The sequence below is a fragment of the Denticeps clupeoides genome, chromosome 6 (assembly GCF_900700375.1).
Source record: "Denticeps clupeoides chromosome 6, fDenClu1.1, whole genome shotgun sequence".
Taxonomy (NCBI): domain Eukaryota; kingdom Metazoa; phylum Chordata; class Actinopteri; order Clupeiformes; family Denticipitidae; genus Denticeps; species Denticeps clupeoides.
In genome coordinates this window covers 7,916,577-7,937,078 of record NC_041712.1, presented here as the reverse complement: position 1 = coordinate 7,937,078, position 20,502 = coordinate 7,916,577, and the positions used below count along the sequence as shown (strand labels likewise).

The following is a 20,502-nucleotide window of genomic DNA, read 5'->3' as shown; positions in this document are numbered from 1 at the left end:
GGGGGATCCCTCATACAGCACACACTTTGACCAGAACCTCGTGACAAACCATCCCATGACATTATATAAACTGAAGTGAAGAGAGAACTTAGTGACCAAATTGACATTGTGACAAACCTTTTACATGGATTGTATTAAATAATGTGGTTATGCCAAAAGGAATATCAAATGTTTTGTTCAATTGATTTTGCCGTTTTTGTTCCGATTGATGTGTTTATTTGATGCAGTTTTATTTCAGATTTGACTGTTTAGTCTGGGTCCAGACCCTCGTTCCAGATCTTTATTGTTGTCTCTTGTGTTTTACTTAAATGTGCCAAGCTTGTCAAAATTAGTCAGCTAGATGTACTGAAGAAGATCAGTCTAAGCAAAGAGAAGCAGGAGAGGGAGGGAGAGAGAGCACGATTCACTGTGGGAGCAGATAACATCATCCCCTGCTTCAATGGCATTTGTCACCCCCCCCCCACACACACACACAGCAAGCATGGAGCTATGAAACTAGTGTTTGTGTGCATGAGCTCACAAAAGAGTTGTGTGAAAAGCGTGTGTGATTGTGGTGAGCCGAGTGTGTGTTAGCGGTGTGTGCCCTTCAGATATGATGTTGCCATGTTACCAATCCCTTCATTCTGAACATGTATAGAAAACATTATTTTCTGGTTTCTATTAGTTCTCTATTTTGTGCCTTAAAGGCATTGTTTTGACGATTTTCCGTCAGCACAGCGCCTTTGATTTTTTTTTTTTGTAGCATAATAGCTTTTTTTTGTGACTGTCCCTCCTACTACTACAAAGACAGAGCGACTTTAAATTGGTCACATATGCATTTAATTTGTTCTCCTCTCAAAAACAAAAAGCAATGCATGGAACATAATCCATCTCGGAGCAATTGCAGTTGGTAAATTTAACTTGGAACCACGAAGCACAACAGTAAAAGCACACAGGTAGAGATAAAGGCCCCCGTGGAAACCAAACGCATAACTCTCCGGCCTTTATAGGCTCTTTATCATCTGCATACTATGGTTGCCCGACAGAAATCCAATGGCCACTCAGCAGAGCACAGCACCTATTCAGCCTTAATATAACCATAAAACAGAGGTTTCCTCTCTGCCCATAAATACATTACAGACTGAACATTTTCCAGGTCGTGAATGCAGGGTGGCGCTGGCCGTCTGATCAACATTATTGCTGGAAAAAGCACGATGAAATCCCTGCAGAAGTTATGGTAACACACGAGGAACATTTTAAGACCAATTTGAGATTTGTCAGTGTGGGGCACTAGCAGTATATTGAATTGGCAAAAGCTTTGGCATGTCGACTCATTTATTCTTTTTCTCACACAAATCCTTGGCTTCTTGACTTCTCTCTACCACCTGAAGTTAGTCCTCCTGCATCGCAATGCTTTTTTGCAGTTTTAAACTCTTCAAAAAACCATCCATAGAGTAAATGAGTTCAAACTTTTTTCTGTAATGTAGAATCATTCTGAAATAAAGGGTTCTTAATATGTCAGTGCAGTATGTGGGCACATGTTTTTGGTGAGAATTTGCCAGAGGTGCAGGTGTATTTCCTGGCAATGAATTGCATCACTTTTTTGACAAATGGTGTAATGTGATGGGACAGTTCACGACACATCCTATCGGGATCACACCAACCATTAATTTAACTTTCTCTCCTACACTGTAGGTGACCAGAGACACCTTTCTGTGGCATATTGCTTTACAACAAAAAAACAAAAAAACAACCTAATTTAATAATCATGCAACAGGCAAGAAATAACGAAAAACTGCACAAGCTTTGTTTATTCATTTGTATTTCATTATAATCAGTCAATATTGACAGTATTACAGTAGTAATTAACATGATCTCGCTGCATGTTTCAGGCTGCTTGTTTTTAAAGCCTGGTTACTCCAAGTGGGCTGTAAAAATGCAACAGTTTGGCAAGAAGGCAAAAAAAACAAGGCCACTCACAGACCACAGTGCACAGGGAAGTGCTACTCTGGCAAGTGAAAAAAAAGTGCCTAAGGAAGCTTGGACAACCACTGAGCGAATAGAAGGGCAGCAGAGCAATGTGGGCCTGAGGCAAGACCCAATTTTCTGGGCCTTTGTTACATGTGAGCAGCCTTGTGGCAATTAAATATCAAACATCACACAGCCAAGTCATAACATTAGGTATGACGGAACCAAGGCTTTTGGGTGATGCGTAGTGTAAGCTTCCATTTCTGTATGGCATGCAAGCTTTTGATCCTGACAGGTTAGTTACTGCCCATGCTGTCTTGAACCAGAAACCCAGGTTCAAATACCACTTACTACCATTGTGTCCCTAAGCATAACCCACACATAACCCTAAGTTGCTCCAGGGGGGGCTGTCCCTGTAACTACTGATTGTAAGTCGATCCGGATAAGGACGTCTGATAAATGCTGTAAATGTAGAAATGTTTTATGAAAGGGCAGCAGAAGAAGCTGTTGACTGACAAGCCTTTTTCTTTTGAAACCTTCAGCACAGACAAAATGTGTCCCCTGCATTTAATCAAGCAGTGGGCAGCCATGAAATATGCCCGGGGAGCGGTGTGTGGGGATGCTACTTTGATCAAGGAGACCCCAGTGGCACCTTGGCATTTTTCCCATTATGGGTCTGCTTCCTTACCCACTAGGCCACCACTGCCCCTTGGAGGCAACTCATGCCAAGTAGCATGACTAACAACATTTGCATCCAAGTCAAACTAATGGAAAACATTGGTATACATTAGAAGAATGATTTTAAAAATATATTTGAAAAACTGTATTCTCATATGCTCTCACATCTAAAGACAAGCAATAATGTTTTTAGTCTCAGCTGTAGACTGTGGCTCCTGCAGGGACTCCAAATATATATATTTTTGGTGAACTTTTCCCACAATGCTTTTCATGCAAAAAAACCCCCCAAAAAACATGATGAGTTCATCCAATTGCTTCTCTTTTTCTACTCTACCATGGTAAAGGTGGCAACTCCACCAGCCATACTGTTGTAATGGCAATGTAGAAAAGCACATTTACAGCATTTACCAGACGCCCGTACCCAGAGCGACTTACAATCAGTAGTTACAGGGACAGTCCCCCCCCCCGGAGCAACTCAGGGTTAAGTGTCTTGCTCAGGGACACAATGGTAGTAAGTGGGATTTGGTTCATGAGCGAGTGTGTTACCTCTAGGCTACTACCACCCTGTAAGTACTATTCATTACAGTCCCTGGCTGCGTCTGAGTACTGTCACAACCTTCAAGTGTGTGCTCCTCTTACACCAAACTAGTGTATTATGGTAAGGCACCATGAGTGCGAAACCCTGGGATGGGATGTAGTCGAGTTGTGGGACGTGTGAGAAATTCCTCCAGGTTCCTAGCTCTTAGTTGGTATTTTCAATCTGCAGGTATTATTGATCCAGGTTTAAGGCTTGGCTTAAGATTTCAGTTTTGAACAGCAAAGTGCTTCTCAAAGGTTCATTAAAACAGATCCGTGCGTGGAAGACCGGACTTGGCATCTAACTCTTTCCATAGGATTGCTCTGAGACAGCCGCACGGCTCTTGACAACCATGGCATGTCCTTCACAGATAATCAGAATCTTCTTTTCCTAAAGGTTTGAGTAGATTTTCCCTGCCACCTTCTGCATTGATGTTCTCCAGCACATGGCAGTGATGTATGCATACAATAAAATGTCTTGGTGTGTTGTCATCACTGGTGTGTGCCCTTATATTTCACTTACATTCTTCCCTTCCTCCTACACTGAACCTCCAAGTGAGTACATTTCTCTCACGGGCAAGACGACTCACTTGTCCCTGTACTGACTGCACTTCACTGGATGCAGTTTTAAGGGACTGTTATGTACGTGTAAGGCTGATTCCTATGTCATTGCTGCATTTATAAACCAAAAGGTTGAAAAATCTTTCCTTTCAGAATCAGTACTTGCACATATTGCTGTTGCTGGGAGTATAAGACTGGCAGCAGCTGATGCATCCTAATTTGAGCTGTGCACATATGTGGCTAATGTGTCATTCTGAAAAAGTTTACCCACCCCCAAAAGTTGAGGTGCTGCCCAAGCACACGTACTCCTTCCCACTGCTGCTATTAAAAGTGCTATGTGTAAAAACAGGAAGGCAAATGTTTCTGTGAGCACGAAGGTCAGGAAAGGGTGGGGGTGGAGTTTGATTTCATTGGAAAACACAGATTTTGAGGCATGAGCACATGGACATTAAACATGGGTTTTTGAATAATGTTAACATTGTCATTGCCATGGCAATTAAGTATGACAAAAATATTTTGTTTATTTTGCATGACAAAAGTCTATGCAAATAAATTGAGGCAAATCAATGACTTTTAATGATTCCATAGTTTGCTCTACTTTGTTTTTAAAGTCTCATAAGAAGAGCCTTGAATCAAACCGTGGTATGCCTTTGGAAAGGTTTAATTGCAGGGGGGAACGTGACATGATCTTATCACACCTGAATGTCAGTGACTCAAAAGGAATAAGTGCACGCATCACTTAGCTAAAAAGATCAGCAAAATTCTACTTGACATGTGAATTAAAACGGGGGGGTTAAACACCTCAAGGACAAGATTCAGATCTAACGCTAGGTCTGTGTTCGCCCTTCTCATCCTTTGACAGGTTGTTGGCACATTAGTTAATAAATTGGTTGATGACCAAACGAAAGTTTATTGACTGATAAATAACCTTTAACCTTTCTTTGAAGTAACAAAATCAAATGAAACATTTCAGAAAGTGAAAGACCTCAGCATGAGGATGGCCTGGTCTCATATTGGCTTTCATAAACTGCACTGGTTTCTGAAGCGGTTGAGAGATTAAATGTGTGTACCATTTTCCTACCATTTGCCTTCTACCATAGAAGAATGAACCTTTACTTTATATAAGTAAGTATTATTACATTAAGTGCCATTACAGTGTTTTTACTCAGCAAAGGACTGGTTGGCTGGTTTGTGGGATTGCTCCTGCGCTGAAAAAAATATTCAGTTTGACATGATTCGTTTGATTTAGACTGTCCTAATTCCTTTGTGTTGTTTCACACCATACATATTACGTTAATACAGATTATGATTTTATTAAATTGATCAAACTTGATCAATCCGGCATTGAATCAAAATAAAAAAAATTTACACAATAAGTTTCAGTTATTTTAACTGTGATGTGTTTTGTTGGAAATATTTAAATATTATGTTGAATTCATATGATTCAATTCAGTTCATTTAATAAGAGAACTTTCTCTTTTTTTCCCATTTACATTTACAGCATTTATCAGACGCCCTTATCCAGAGCGACTTACAATCAGTAGTTACAGGGACAGTCCCCCCCCTGGAGCAACTCAGGGTTAAGTGTCTTGCTCAGGGACACAATGGTAGTAAGTGGGATTTGAACCTGGGTCTTCTGGTTCATAGGCGAGTGTGTTACCCACTAGGCTACTACCACCTCCCAGTGTGCCTAGTGCTGGGAAATTGATGATTATATAGTGTGTGTATAGCGTAGCATAGATATCGCCAAGGTACCACCTCCAGCCCACCAGAGGGAGCAAGATCAGCCAGGGAGACAGCGACCCGAAAGCAGAATAAAAAACAGGTGGCCAGGGGGGATGCTGCCCACTCTTTGGCGAATTATGTTCTCAGAGACACTAGCCTTCTTTGTAGCACTTTTGATCCTGCCTTTTGACCAGGACCTCGAGATTGCCTGCTCCCTTTTGCCACGACGATATCTGCATGCTGTCCCACCCTACTGCCACCCAGAGCCAAGCAACGACGTCTGCCTGTGCCACCCAAGACGCCCCCACATCCGACCCACCCTCCAGGACCCTCCTCAAGCCAGCCGTCTTCCTGTTCTCCTCTGCCCCGGTCCACCCCAGACTCATCCCCTCGCCTCTTTCCCCAGAGTTCCCCTCCCTACCTCTGTCCCACTCACCTTCTGCCTCCCTCCCTCAGGTCAAGGGGTCATCCTCCCCAGCTCCTCCAGTGCCCACTCCCCCGTGTGACGACTTGTGCACACACCCAACCCCCCCCCCCCCCCCTTTCAATGTCTGCGAGTGTTAATATTTTTGTACTGAAAAGTGACCCAGAGACCCACAGAAATCTGACTTAGCTCATTCATAGTGAAGAATATCTCCATTCTAAGCTTTTTTCCAAGCTGTCACATTGTGCTTTTTAACCCTGTAATCAAGCCGCTCATGCTGAGAACGTGCAGCGCAGAGCTCTGACAAGAAGACAATACAAACAAGAAAGCCAATCAGGCCCCAGCACAACAAACTCCACTGCAAGATAATCACAGGGATTCTGATGGACAATTGATCCACATCTCTCAGAATCACAGGCTCTTCCCTAAAGCTGTACAGGGAAGGCGGGCGGTAGAACGTGAAACGAAACGTCACAGTGAAAAGGGTGACTAATAAAGGCCCGTCTGTCTCTTCTGCTTCAAAAATTCATTCTGGTGACAAATCTGTATGAGCGGCATGCAACCATAATTTATTAACCACTCAAAATCCCAGGAATAAGATCCAGCCCTTTTTATAATTCAGTAACTATAAGTTATTAATGCAGAAACCACATGGGACAAAAACATGAACTGAGTATCTGGTTGGAAAACACTGAAAGGGTGTTTGACATGGTGATGACATTTCATAAATTTCATAATTTTGGCTTTGTATTTTTAACTGGATCCTATTTTATCCAAACCGTTCAAGGACAATCTGATGGATTTAATAAGCAAAAAGAGAAAATGTTTATTCTAGAGATGCATTAAATTCAGCTTTTGAAGGATAACAAGGACTACATTTACTGATCATAAATAAGATGACTGCATAGACATTGCATATTGTTTCCTTGTGCATCTAGTTAGCAGCTAGCAGACAACTGGCGGTTTTTTGTTCTGTAAATATTCCATCTATATGTATTTTACACATCAAAAATAATGGAAATGACTTATTTTCTGAGGCTTTAAGATAACCGAGTGGGAAGACTTCTTACTTTTTTATTCCTGGGCCAGATGGGACAGCAAATGAAGGCTGACTTCCAAGGTGTCATCAGCCATGAAATGTTCTATTGAATAGGTGTCTTTTGGCAAGACGAAAGATAATGGTCTTTACAACAGATGGATCTTGTCTCTCCAGAGACTCAGCTGAATTATTATAACTTTGCCCATGTGTCACTCTTCATTTGCTGACACTGACAGTGCAAAAGCCAAACTACAAGTGAGCAAACACAGACTAAAGTTGGGCAAAGGCAATCAAAAAAAGACATATAAAGATTTTTTAAGCAACAATCCCAGATGCCTTTAGTAACTTCGCTTTTTAACTTTTACGGAGTATAATGAACATTATTCAATACAACAATTTTTTTATTATAAACTCACATAAACGACATCCTGTATGATAATAGTGTAATACCGAATAAAGATGCCAAAATTCAACTTCACATTTTTTTAACATTTCATCATATTTAGTTGCTGTGAAACTAATCATCACGTTTTAGTGACAGCGGCTCAGCCAGCAGCATCAACCGTTTGCGATCACATATGGAATGAGATTTGTACACAAGATCAACTGTACAATTAATCACTTGTAATTATTGATCAAATTTGTTGATTATGCTGTGATCCATATGCAATCACTAATGGCTGTGGCTGCTGGGTGTCTTCCTGGTGCCTGGCATTTCGCAGTGATAGAGTTCTGGCCAACAGAGCTGTCACTCAAACACCTGCTGGTCCCACCTACAAGAGAGATCTGTGCCAGAAGTGCAACCAAATCCTCAGGCAGGGTAAACGTTAAAGGGGGCTGAAGGACTGAAAAGCCAACAGTGAAACTAAAAAACCTGAGAGTCTACCATTGTGTCCCTGAGCAAGACACTTAACCCTAAGTTGCTCCAGGGGGGGACTGTCCCTGAAACTACTGATTGTAAGTCACTCTGGATAAGGGCGTCTGCTAAATGCTGTAAATGTAAGCAGAAACGTACATTGTCAAAATCCCAACCTCTTTGGTTTGATTTTAGGTTTTTAGGTTATACTATGGAGGAACTCACGGTTAAGTGTAAAAAAAAAACAAAAATGGGAATAATAAGTGAGTCACTTCCAGCATGTGACATAAAACCATAAAACCAAATATCTTAATATGTACTCACCCATGACCCGTAACCGCTCTGCACCAACAACAACCTCCTGGTCATCAGCAGAGAAGAGCAGCTTGCCCGCGTTGGACTTCACCTCCAGCATTTTGCCCCGGGCACGTACTCCGTGGGATCCTGGTCGGACAGCAATGAGATGTGTTTACCGAAGGGTTAAACTTCAACTCATCCACAGTCCCTGTCCTAAACTAGCAAACTCGGAAATTCACCCTTCCCTACTGGATGTCAGTAGATATTCATTGGCTGAAGGCCTTCTGACATCTGGCAGTAACCCAAACTGGCTTAATCCCTTAACACTCCAGAATCAGCACCACATCCAGCTCTCATCATTATTATTCCGTTCCTGCATAATATTTATTCACAGGCAGCATGAGATGGGTGCCTGATCCCATCAACAGTGTCCTAGATGTTCACCGGCAGCATCAAGGTAAAACGCTCCACCTTGTACCTGACAACTGTAAAAAAAAGGAAAACTGGCGTGACATACCTGCTACTAGTTGCGTCAGTAGCTGATTTTTCCCATCAAGAATGTTTACTGACACATTTTTGGAGGACTGCAGGAACAACGGATTCCCCTGTTCAGATGAGATGATGCAAAGTTATTCTCCTATGCAAACCTATTAGCACACATGACCAAGAAGACACCAGCATTTCGGAAATCATGTCCTGCGGGAACCGCACTTCACAGCTCATGCAACCAAAAACTGTGATGCGTCAGAAATCCCCCCAGCCATCTGACAGGACGTGGGTTGTTTGACTGAATAATTGGACATCCTTTCCTCTACTCACGCTGCAAAGCAAAAAACAAACTAAGATTCAGACCAGGCCTTCATACAGCGTATGGTCACCCTCCTCCAAGATGGTGAATTATCAGTTTTGGAAAACAATCAGTTTCTGTTTCATCAGATTCAGATGCAGTCCTTAAAGCAGCACAAGGGAAGACTTTTATATAATGCCTAAAATATACATTTTTTTGTTGGCACACACCCAATGCTAGCGTTCTGCATCCGCAACATATTATATGGCACCAATATTTCATGGCACCTTTTAGATAGATAGATTGGGATTGGTCCAAAATAAATGTGGTCTTTAATGTTATTTAGTTAATTTGTTCACATCAGTCGTCACCTCAAAGCTAATAATCGAATCTTGATTAATATTAGTGGTCGCAGTTAAAGAATGAGGGTAGCTTTGCACCCTCACCCCCCGTCACTGACAATACTTTTTTTCCTGCTGAATAATAAAAGACTGGCTTGTTTACTGCATCTGGCATTTGGTGGCCACAATTTGCTGTACTGTGCCACCCTTGATAACTTCTCACTCACATCTCACTCAAACCCATGTCCCCCAGCAGTTGTCATCCCCATCTCACAGTGATGCGCATTTTCCCCCAATGACAGACAAATAATAGTACAGCGCTTTCCATCTTCACACTTGATATGTTGGTCTTATTGGCTTCTGGCATCGCATTTAGCTTTGTGTTGTCAGAAACCCACAATACAATTCTATCTTGACGCTGCCTCCAATAACAGCGATATCACAGTAGAGTCGGGATATGATTGTGTAGGCCCTGTAACCAAAAGGAAAAAGGGGAACATTAACTGTATAAGAATCTAGGTCCTTGGGCTATTGTTACCTCCATTGCATGAATTTTATTCTGCAATGAAAACCAAAGTATCAATTAGGCATCACAAGAGGGAGAGTCAAGAGTATTGCTGTCTATTAACTATCCCCAAAAAAGCATATTGCTGAATAAAAGATTGTCCTATTGTCCTTTATGAAGAAACGTTTCTGTTTAGACCTCTCCTTGAATTCAGTATGTGCAGAAAAAAATGAGCTAGATAATGGGCATTATAAACTGTAGAGGTGCTGTGTGATAAATCACTGTTTATGCAGCACTCAGCCAGTCAATCACTTTTAAAATTTTAACGAATGGTCATTGACCCCTGTTTCATTCCTCTTGAACTTATTTTGTGAGATAAACTCCATTACTCACGTCTGAAATGCACATCACGGCTGCCTGTATTTGCCAAAGTAATCTTTCATGCTCCAGTCAACTCTTTAATTAGAGATAGCACTGTGGCTCCAGCATCGCGTTTAAAGCAGGAGCAATGATGGCGCTTCTGTACAGAGCCGGCTTGGTTCAGCCGGCGGGCCGGCGCATGACTGTCCCCGGGGGACAGCGCGATGCCGGATTAAATGGGACTCACGTCTTTTTCGGCCGCGAAGTGCGATCCCGCTTCTGCTCCTCCTCCTCGCGAATAACAATACGTAACACGGAGCTATAATCTGTTGGGAAAATGTGCTGGGTAAAGAATGGTCCGTGTGCACTAATGGAAGCCTCTGCGTCACAGCGGTTAAAATCAATTAGCACATGCCTTTTGTAAACCATGATAACTTGGGCACCTTTTGATGGATAAATGTCACCTGTTCCTTTTCAGAGCAGGAGAGGAGTCCTCTTCTTTAGTTTTCTTTCAAAGGCCCAAATAAAACCAGAGAGGGACGATCCCCGTGGCCACTGCTTTTCAATTCTGACTGATGTAATATGTGAAATTGCAATCAGTATGGCTAATCGCTGTCCGTTTGTTTTAAAGTGACATCTAGTGACATGCTAGAGTGGCAGTATCGCCACCTGGAGAGGGTTTTGTTTGCACTCTGCTGTGCTCTCCACGGTCTAGAATTATTCACAGCACCGCTGTTCCGACATAGGGCCGTGGATCGTGGAACGCTGTTAAAGTGATTTGTTCGAGGAAACACGAGCGAGCAACAGCTGTTGCTAAAATATTCATCAGTTCTGCGGCGGTGACGAGGAGTTCGGGGAGCGGCCATGTCGGGCCCATTTGTAACATGCCAAGCACCTGACCTGGGATCTGTCAAACACTCTGACCTACTACAAACAGCCCTCGGCATTAACATAGCAGAGCATTTAATCAGGAAAGCCATTACACTGGTTACCGTGCCTGTTAAAATGTCACAAGGGGGACGGTTTCCTTTAGCAGGAAAGGTTAGGGTTTAATCCGGGCTTAATCCCCTCAAAACCCCTCCATCTCCGGACCCGATCGACAATTATTACTATTCTCCTCACCTTCGTGCCAGCCACTCACGGATAGCGCAAGACAGATGAGATAAGCCAGTGCCCGGCACATTATCAAGCCGTCCATCCTGTGTGGCGGCTGAGAAATCGCACACGGCGGACGGGCTGCGAGTGCGTTCCCTTTCACGGGGCCCGCAGGCTCGGCTCGCCTTCTCGCTTTTACTTACTGGTCTCGACTGAATTTCTTTGGCGTATAGCGGCTGGAGGAATTCGGAGTCCCCTTCCAGCTTCAGACCCTTCTGTGTGATTCTTAGTGTGCCCATGCCTTCCTGAAAGAAAGAAGGTAAAACAGGAGTTAATTTACACGTGCCTCCGTGGGGCGTGCCTGGCACCCCGGAGCCTCTGGAAGGCTGGCACGATGTTGGAATTAAACTGCGCAAAGTGGATGGTGTCTTATATATCAGGAGAGTTGTAATTCCGGGACAATTTGGTTGCCATTTATTACCGCATCATACCAATTTGCAATACATTTTCAAGGTTCTATGAGAACCTTTTAACTTTTTGTTGCAATTTGAGGATCCTTCCCTTTTCACCTGATAACAGGTATAGTGTCATTTTCAGAAAGGTGCCTTGCTGATTATAAAACAAGCCATTCATTTAGCTCTCCGTAAAATCACCTTTTCCCATCACCATCCAGCGCTTTGTTTATTCGGGCCACTTTGATCCCATACTTCATTAAACCATTTTCAAATGAAGATCAGGACCAGTGTGTAACTAATTGCATAATATCCTCTTGACAGTCATCACATACCACTTTTAGCTCCTCTATTATCCCCTATTCTGAATGGACTCTAATGAAACCTAGATGTGCTTGGAATTCCTAAGCATCTTTGCTATGACAGGCCACTGAACACAAAGCAATGCTTCTGTAAGTCGGGTTATGGATTAAAGCAAAACCTTTTATTGTCTTCTTCATGAAACTTTTACCGCCCTCATCAGATGCCAAAACAGTTTGACCTATGAAAGAGAAAACACCGCTGCTGTCATTATTTCTCAAACGTATTCCGTTAGCTGCCCCAGTAATTGAAAACCAGACCCAGTACCCCTGTGCTTTGGCTCCCAGAGATGATGCAGCTCTCTGCACCCGAAATGAATCCCCCCAAAACCCTGAGTCAAATGGAAAATGCAAATGTAATGGAGCTCCCAGTACTCAACCACTAGTGTGGGTAGATAAGGTCTACAGATGGATCGATCCCGGTGGGGGGAGACCCGTAAATGCTGCAATATGTACAGGATCTTGTGAATCTGTGCTAGTTTTACGGAGGACAATATTGTGCATGAGAATTGGTATTAAGGAGCCCCGTTCTTATTTAAGTAGGTTAGGTGTCATGATCTGGGGGTTCGGTCTGCGATTTGGTTCCTGATTGTGTCCATCTGTAGTATCGTATAAATCGTCTCATGTCCTCGTCGGGTCGTAAATTGATTTCTTGTGTTGTGTGCTCGTGGTTCATGCATGTGTTCTTAGTCGTGCAAGTGCATCCATCTCTGCACCCCGTCGCTGTGACATTAGGCGTTCAAGGCAGTTAAATAACCATGAGATGGTTTTGGCAGTGTTGTGTGTGATTTTTGCGCATGGAAATAATTTAGAATGACATTACAGGTATAATGCTATAATGGTAGTAGCCTAGTGGGTAACACACTCGCCTACGAACCAGAAGACCCGGGTTCAAATCCCGCTTGCAACCATTGTGTCCCAGAGCAAGACACTTAACCCTGAGTGTCTCCGGGGGGGGGGACTGTCCCTGCAACTACTGATTGTAAGTTGCTCTGGATAAGGGCGTCTGGTAAAATGTAACGCCACTCCAACAAAAAGGGGCTGGATGACATCAGCGAACATCCCCTACGCACCATGTCCATCATAGCCCCATTTAAACATGGCCCACAGTTTATACCCACCTTTGATTATGATTTCTGCTACCAAGGCGCATAATCCCAGCTCTCTTTTTTTTACCTCTTTATTATAAGATGGCGCCTGCAGACGTTGTGCCCACGTGTGCGTTATTATAACGCCTCGGTGGCACCGGCGTCTCAAGATCACGGCGATCAGGGGACAGGGAGCCGGAGAGGAGGCCTCGCCGCCGGCGACAGGCGCCTGATGAATAATGCAGATCCGCCGGGAGCCGCCAAAACCTCCGGCCGCACGGCGCGCTTTGCGCAGCGGCGAAGGTGCAAATTGATTTCCGACCGGAGCCGGCGGCGGACGTGACTTTGAGGGGAGAGCGGCGACAGCTGTTCGGGACACTCGTTTCACGTTCACGCGGCGACCCCGCCCCTCCCGTGGCCAGCACGCATGCTGGACAGCGACCGACACGGAGGGCACGGTGTCGCCCGCCGCTCCGTGCCAGCGGACACCAGGAGGGACACGATGAATCGTGATGAATGACATTAAAAAAAAAAAAAAGAGTTGCCAGCCGCACCCTGGCAGAGGGACAAAACGCGAATGGCGTTTATTTCAAAGGCAAACGCGCGGTCCTCGAAGTTCCAGTTTAAACCCCACAAAAACATTATTAATAAGCGCCTTGCTGCAGGGTTTCCTCCAGCTACAAAAGCCAAGCAGGATGGGAGAACTGGTGAAACTCTGCAGCACAGCACACGGTGAGACAACGTGTCCTCTGCTTTTAACCATCACCCTTGGTGAGCAGATGGCAGCCATGCCAGGCGCCCGGGGATGGGGATGGTGATTTGATTAGTGGCACCTTGGCGGCTCGGGATTCGAGCCGGCAACCTTCTGATTACGGGGCCGCTTCCTTAACCGCTAGGCCATAATGTCCCCTTTCAGTCAATGCACTTCACAGGGTTCCCACCTCCCTGATCACCAAAACATCACATTACCTAAAACAAGGAAATTACCAAACCATCACGGGCATTGGTGTTGTCATTTTGATACACAGCACAGCACATGGTGACACAACAAAATGAGTCTTGAAGGAGTTCCCAGAGGTGTTTAGCACTTGTTGGTCCCTTTGACTTCACTCTGCGGTCCAGCTCACCCCAAACCATCTTGACTTGGTTCAGGTCCGGTGACTGTGGAGTCCAGGTCTCCACTTTTTGTTAAGTACATAACTCCACATGTGTTCATTCATAGTTTTGATGCCTTCAGTGAGAATCTACCAACGTAAATGGTCATGAAAATAAAGAAAACACATTGAATGAGAAGGTGCGTTCAAACTTCTGGCCTGTACTGTATATAAATAGTTTTTGCATTTAGTATCATCCAGTTACATTCTGCCTTGTGCCCATCTCTGACTTGTTTGAAGGGAAAATGTATTTAGGCTTAATAAATATACCACATGAAAATAAATGTAACGAGGGAAGCGCAAGTAGAGGCACAGAACATGGCGCTTCTGTGTCGTCTCTGACACTACTACTACTACACAGCAAAGACATGCAGGATGGAAGAAGGCATATTAAATATAGCCGGGAATTACAACAATAATTGCCACAGCCATATATAATAATCCTCTGTTTGAATACCCCCCGGAAAGGAGGTTGCAATCATAAATAATTCATAAACAGGGGCTTAATATTACAGAGGTCGCAACATGGCGCCACGTTTTTTCTTTAATCTGTGCCGAGGACAGAAGTGAATAAACAAGGTTGTATTTATGTATTTATTGTACTTTAAAAAAATAAAAATAATACAGAAGGATGAAGCGCTTTAAACCCAAAGTTAGAGGTGGCCCTGCACTCGCAGAGGAACTCTGTTTCACTTGGGGCGTATAGGCGGCGGCGACGCAGTCATATACATCCTGAGATGCTATCTGTGGAATTGCCTTTTCGGATTGCTCGACACTTACGTCCCGGGATCTGATTGAGGCTCTGGAAGTGAAAGAAGCCGCCGCGGCGTCATTTATCATCTGAGCGTGCTGGAGGCTTGAGGGTACGGAGAGAAGCCGCGTGAACGAGAGAGAGAGAGAGAGGGGGGGGGGGGGGTGCGTGTGAAGAGGGAGAGCAACGGGACAGCGAAGAAGGGCGGGGCGCGGCGGTAAATTAAACGTGTCGTTAAATTAACCTGCCGAATATGCAATGTGCTGGCGCGCTTCATTCGCGCTGACCTTGTTACTAGACCGGGGGCTTCATTACGGTTCTTCGGCTTGCTGGCCCCGCCACCCATCACTGTCAGTGGGTATAGATTTCCTATTAACTTCATATTCGTTTGCACCTCAGAAAACAACCCTGAGCCAGCGCCGGGGCTCCCGAAACCAGCGACCCCCCCCCCGACAGTGATTGATACATGAGTGGCGCGGGCCGGGCTACTTGCTCCCCTCCCTCCGGACCCCATAATGGATGGCTTGTGTTGGTGATCTGAACAGCACAATTATCTCCTCTAATATCAAATCTTTCACTCTTTAATTGTCAGCAGTTGCTGCTGCGGTGTGGGCTGGCCGCTGGCGAAGTAGCCTTCAGCCCCTGAGGCGGCCGACAGGCGGGTGAAGCCTTCTGAGCTCCTGTGGGCTCTTTGAAAAGTGCTCCCCCGTCGACCGCTTCTTCGAAGCCCGTAGAACCAAAAGAGGGCCCAAGGCAGAGGAGACACGCAGCAGAGAGTGGAACCCTAAAGGTGAAAAGGTCATGTGGCCTTTGGTCAAGCTATCACCTATTTAATATCATTTTTAATCGATATAAAATTGAAACAACTTCTGGATAAAGCATACTTTCACTGGTGGCCTAGCGGCCCTGAAGGTTGCCAGTTCGAATCCCGATGAACAAAGCACCGTCCCCACACACTGCTCCCCGGGCGCCTCACATGGCTGCCCACTGCTCACCAAGGGTGATGGTTAAAAGCAGAGGACACATTTTGTTGTGTCACCGTGTGCTGTGCTGCAGTGTTTCACAATGACCTTCACTTCACTACTTAAAAGCTTGAGTTTATGGTTTTGTGAGGATCTGTGGTAAGAAAATCGGTGCCTGGTGTTTATCTCCTTGGAGAAGTTCAGTTTGCGGTGAAACTGCTTCGCAGGAGAGAATAATTGTAAAACATGACCAGCAAGGCAGCATATCAGGCTGTTTCCAAAAGGAGGATGTGTTAGACTTAACAAAAGGGTTTCAGGGTCGGGGTAGGACGCCTTTTCAGCTCCGGTGTTTCACGCCCAAACCTGGTATGCTTTTCGATGGAGTACGACGACACTGTTTCCTCCATCCTCCACTGTTTCCTACGTTCCCTCCACTGGCTCCCAGTAGCTGCACGCATCAGGTTCAAAATACTGATGCTGGCCTACAAAGCCAAACATGGAGTAGCACCATCCTACCTCACAGCCCTTATTACACCTCGCACTGCACCTTGTTTACTCCGAGCCTCCAGTACTGCTCGCCCGGTCCCTCCATCTCTGAAGGTAAAAAAGAAGACATTCATCTAGACTCTTCTCAGTCTTGGCCCCTCGGTGGTGGAATGAACTTCCCCTCGAGGTCGAAACAGCTCAGTCACTGAGTATTTTCAAACGACAACTCAAGACCTTCCTCTTTAAAGAATATTTAGATTAACTTTCTTATTGTGGAACTTATGTACAGAATCTACAACAAGAGTGAATAAAAAGATTGTTGAGGGTCCTAATGAACCAGAACTGATCACTTCATCGAAGGTAACTTGAAAGCATGTCGCTCTGGATAAGGCCATCTGCCTTAAATGTAAATGTAAATGAGTACAAATTTTACAAATGACCAACTGGCCCTTTTTAATGGATATAAGCTCAGGTATGTATCTGTAAGTTAACAATATATAGAATTATAATTAAAGTATAAGTATAATTAGTAAAGTATAATTAAAAAATAAAGTCATGTAAAAAACAACAACAATGAATTCTTCGACATAGAGAAGTGTTTTGCTCTATTGTAAGGTTTAACTCTCAGTTTTTACTAATCAAAAGCCTCCTTTCTTATCAGGAGTATCAACATTCTATTATGGAGCTATTTCATATTACACAGATCATTAAATATGAGTAATTGGCCTTATAACAAATCTGTTTACATCCTTGTGTTAAAGCTGCTTTGTTCACTTACATTTTTGTTGATCAGCTAAGAAGGTTGTGTAAGATTAGCTCTCATGTGTATTGATCTGTATTGAACACATTTTGCATTCGACTGTGAAGAATACGGCTGAACTGCATCCTGAAACCACTTTCAAGAACCAGGTCCTTGTGCCATAAAAAAAGTGTGTTTTATCAGACATATTCAAGCCTCGAAGAACAAGGCCTTGATCTATGCCATCGCAGGCAGTCTAGTCTCTGAAACGCCCTATCTTTTTTTATTCATTGAAAGCCACTTGAAATAAGGGTCTTTGTCCCAGGTGCTAGAGAGCCGGGGAAGCTGATCAGGATTCTATGAAAACCTTGGTGAGGAAATTTACAGCCTCCCCTGCTTTATGGGATCGCCGCGGTGAGATTGTGTAGGCTTGTTTTTGAGGATCAACTTCAAAGGGGCATGCAGTCAGGATTTAAACTTTTCTCTGGTACATTTACCAACTAAACCTCTATGTTCAGACATATTTAGGTGGAGCCACTTTTAAAAATAAATAAATAAATTAATATAAATCCGAAGTGCTTGGGAATATCCTTTATTTTTCCATTTTATCCTCAGCCAGACTGTATCATGCTTGTCAGTCAAAACCCTTGATGCGGTCCTTTCCATAAACCTGCTGAATGTATAATTCTGAGGGAAAAGAAATGTATAGAATATCTGATAGAGGTATGAACCTTCACTGGTTTCACAAGTTGATTCAATTACAATTATCAACGCCTCGATATAGAAGCATTGCGATGCTTCTCATAAATTTTCACATGATGTCACACGATGCAAGAGTTAAGTACACCTGTGTGGATGCTTTGAATGCTACACTGAGCAGAAAAACCTAAAGCCACAAACGGTAGAAAAAAAACGCCTGGTTCAGATGTCCGTGGCGTCAGGTGAGAGCGGACTGAACACAGACTGCTCCTTGGAGAAAATCTAAAGACACTTTCAAACCAAGCGCGACAACGCTGCGCTCGACTCTGGCCTCAGCATGAAAATCTATATGTGGTTTTCTAAACTCCTGGTAAGATAATATCCTGTTGTAGATCTCTGTACACTCAGAGACGGTTAGGATCAGCCTTTCCTCCATTCCCGCTTCGTGTGTGTGCGTTTTGAAATGGCAGGACGAACTCTCGCCCACGTTGATTCTATGGGTCGGGCAAAAATATGCATCAACAACATCAACATCAGCAAGAACGAGGCCGGCGAGTGCCATGCTACCCTGTACCTAGATCAGGCTACCACAGTCACTACAAGCACAAGTTTTTCACACGCTGCCAGAGAATCACCAAGCAATGTCATAATGATATAATTGATTATGTTCTGCATTGCGTCGATGCAGAATCATCCACATCTGCATTGCAATTAATCGATTATACAATTAATTTCAACATCCCTAATATTTGAGGAAAAACCTCAGATATCACAAAATTACAAAAAGTATTTGACATAAAATTCTTAACCCATGTGTAGTTGTGATGTTCCTCTGGCTTCACCCAGGTGGCACCCATTCACATGGGTGTTAAGTCGCGATCACTCACACATGCCCCGCATTAGGCTTGAATGATCAGGACCCTATAAAAACATGGAAGCAGGACACATAAGTTGTCCCATGATTGCTGTGTGTGCACGCTTTTGTGCCTCATATCTCCTTCTCCAATGTGTCATGACAATGATCATCATTTTTGACATTTAGATTCATCAAAAATCACTTGAGGCAGTGGTGGTCTAGTGAGTAAAGAAGCAGACTCATAACTGGATGATTAGGTGACAAAAACAATTCATTTTTTTCAAACACATGATGTGATCACCATACCAATACAGGTCTTTGTGGTCACAAGATAAGAAGCTTTACTCAATTTTGTCATATAGATTTTGTTTTTTCACAACGATTGGGGCAGTGGTGGCCTAGCGGATAAGGACGTGGCCCCGTAATCAGAATGTTGCCAGTTTGAATCCCAGGCTGCCAAGGTGCCACTGAGGTGCCACTGATCAAAGCACCGTCCCCACACACTGCTCCCCGGACGCCTGTCATGGCTGCCCACTGCTGACTAAGGGTGATTGTTAAAAGCAGAGGAGACATTTCATTGTGTCACCATGTGTTGTGATGCAGTGTTTCACCATGACAATCATTTCACTTTCACTTATGTAAAACATTTCAGCAATTACACAGATAAAACACTGCCTATTGAGTTGCATTTTTACCATTACCTTGATGACTTCACATATAGAGTGGGTAAAGTATTCAGAAAGTATTCAGACTCCCTTAAATGTTTCACTCTTTGTTATATTTCAGCCATTTGCTGAAATCTTTTTTTTTCCTCATTAATGTACACACAGCCCCCCCATATTGACAGAAAAACACAGAATAGTTGACATATTTGCTGATTTATTAACAAATAAAAACAGAAATATCACATGGTCTCAAGTATTCAAACCGTTTGTTGTGACGCTCATATATTTAACTCAGGCGCTGTCTATGTCTTCTAATCAACAACAACAACAACATTTATTTCTTATATAGCCCAAAATCACATACAGTATGTCTCAATGGGCTTTGACAGGCCCTACAGTTGACACCCCCCACACTTGACCCTTCTGCACACAAGGAAAAACTCCACACAAAAAAAACTCTAGGAGAGAGAAAAAAAAAGAAAGGAAGAAACTTTGGGAAGGAGTGATACGACCCCCTTCCAGGGTAGAGTGAGCCTGCAAATGGTGTCAGTGCAGGGTTGGAGATGATATAATAATAAAGTCCTACAGTTGTAGGGTTGGAGAAGTCCAGGATGTTGTCAGTATCATGGTCTAGATTACATGTCCATAATGATGTTACTGGTCCACTTGAAGATCCCTGAAGCTGTAGTTGTAACGGTGGTGGTGGCTGTGGTGACCCCCTGGTTTGTATGTTTAGCAGTTGTGAGGAACCAGGATTTATTTGCTGGTCTCTTCACTGGGGTCTGCCAGTAGTCTGGGTGCTTGATTCCGTGTCTCGGAGAAAAACAAACAGAAGCAGCGGCAGACGGTTGCACTGTACGACCGATACTGAAATATGTGGTTATAGTGGTATATTGGTGCTACAGTGGCCTGGTACCCTAACTAGGACAGCCTAACTAGGGTGAATTTAACTTTGTCTGTGTCTAACAGGGGGACTGTGATAAACTGGACTTTATAATTGACACTGCGTCAAAGTGAAGTGAAATGAGGGTCTAGGATTTTAACAAAAAGCCAGATAAAACAGATAGGTTTTGAGATTGGATTTAAATGCTGAGACTGTG

The 20,502-nt window shown here is 43.7% G+C and overlaps 1 protein-coding gene across 3 annotated transcripts in view; it reads right to left on the bottom strand.

Annotated features, from left to right (window-relative positions):
* The window catches only part of sgcd (sarcoglycan, delta (dystrophin-associated glycoprotein)), a 142,025-nt gene that overhangs the window by 20,786 nt on the left and 100,737 nt on the right, over window positions 1–20,502 (bottom strand). For all 3 annotated transcript variants that reach the window (XM_028984141.1, XM_028984138.1, XM_028984140.1), the window contains exons 3-5: window positions 11,395–11,496; window positions 8,621–8,708; window positions 8,131–8,250 (exon numbers count right to left, since the gene is read on the bottom strand). In XM_028984141.1, the coding sequence (XP_028839974.1) occupies window positions 8,131–8,250; window positions 8,621–8,708; window positions 11,395–11,496 (310 nt within the window). The remainder of the gene's footprint in view (window positions 1–8,130; window positions 8,251–8,620; window positions 8,709–11,394; window positions 11,497–20,502) is intronic.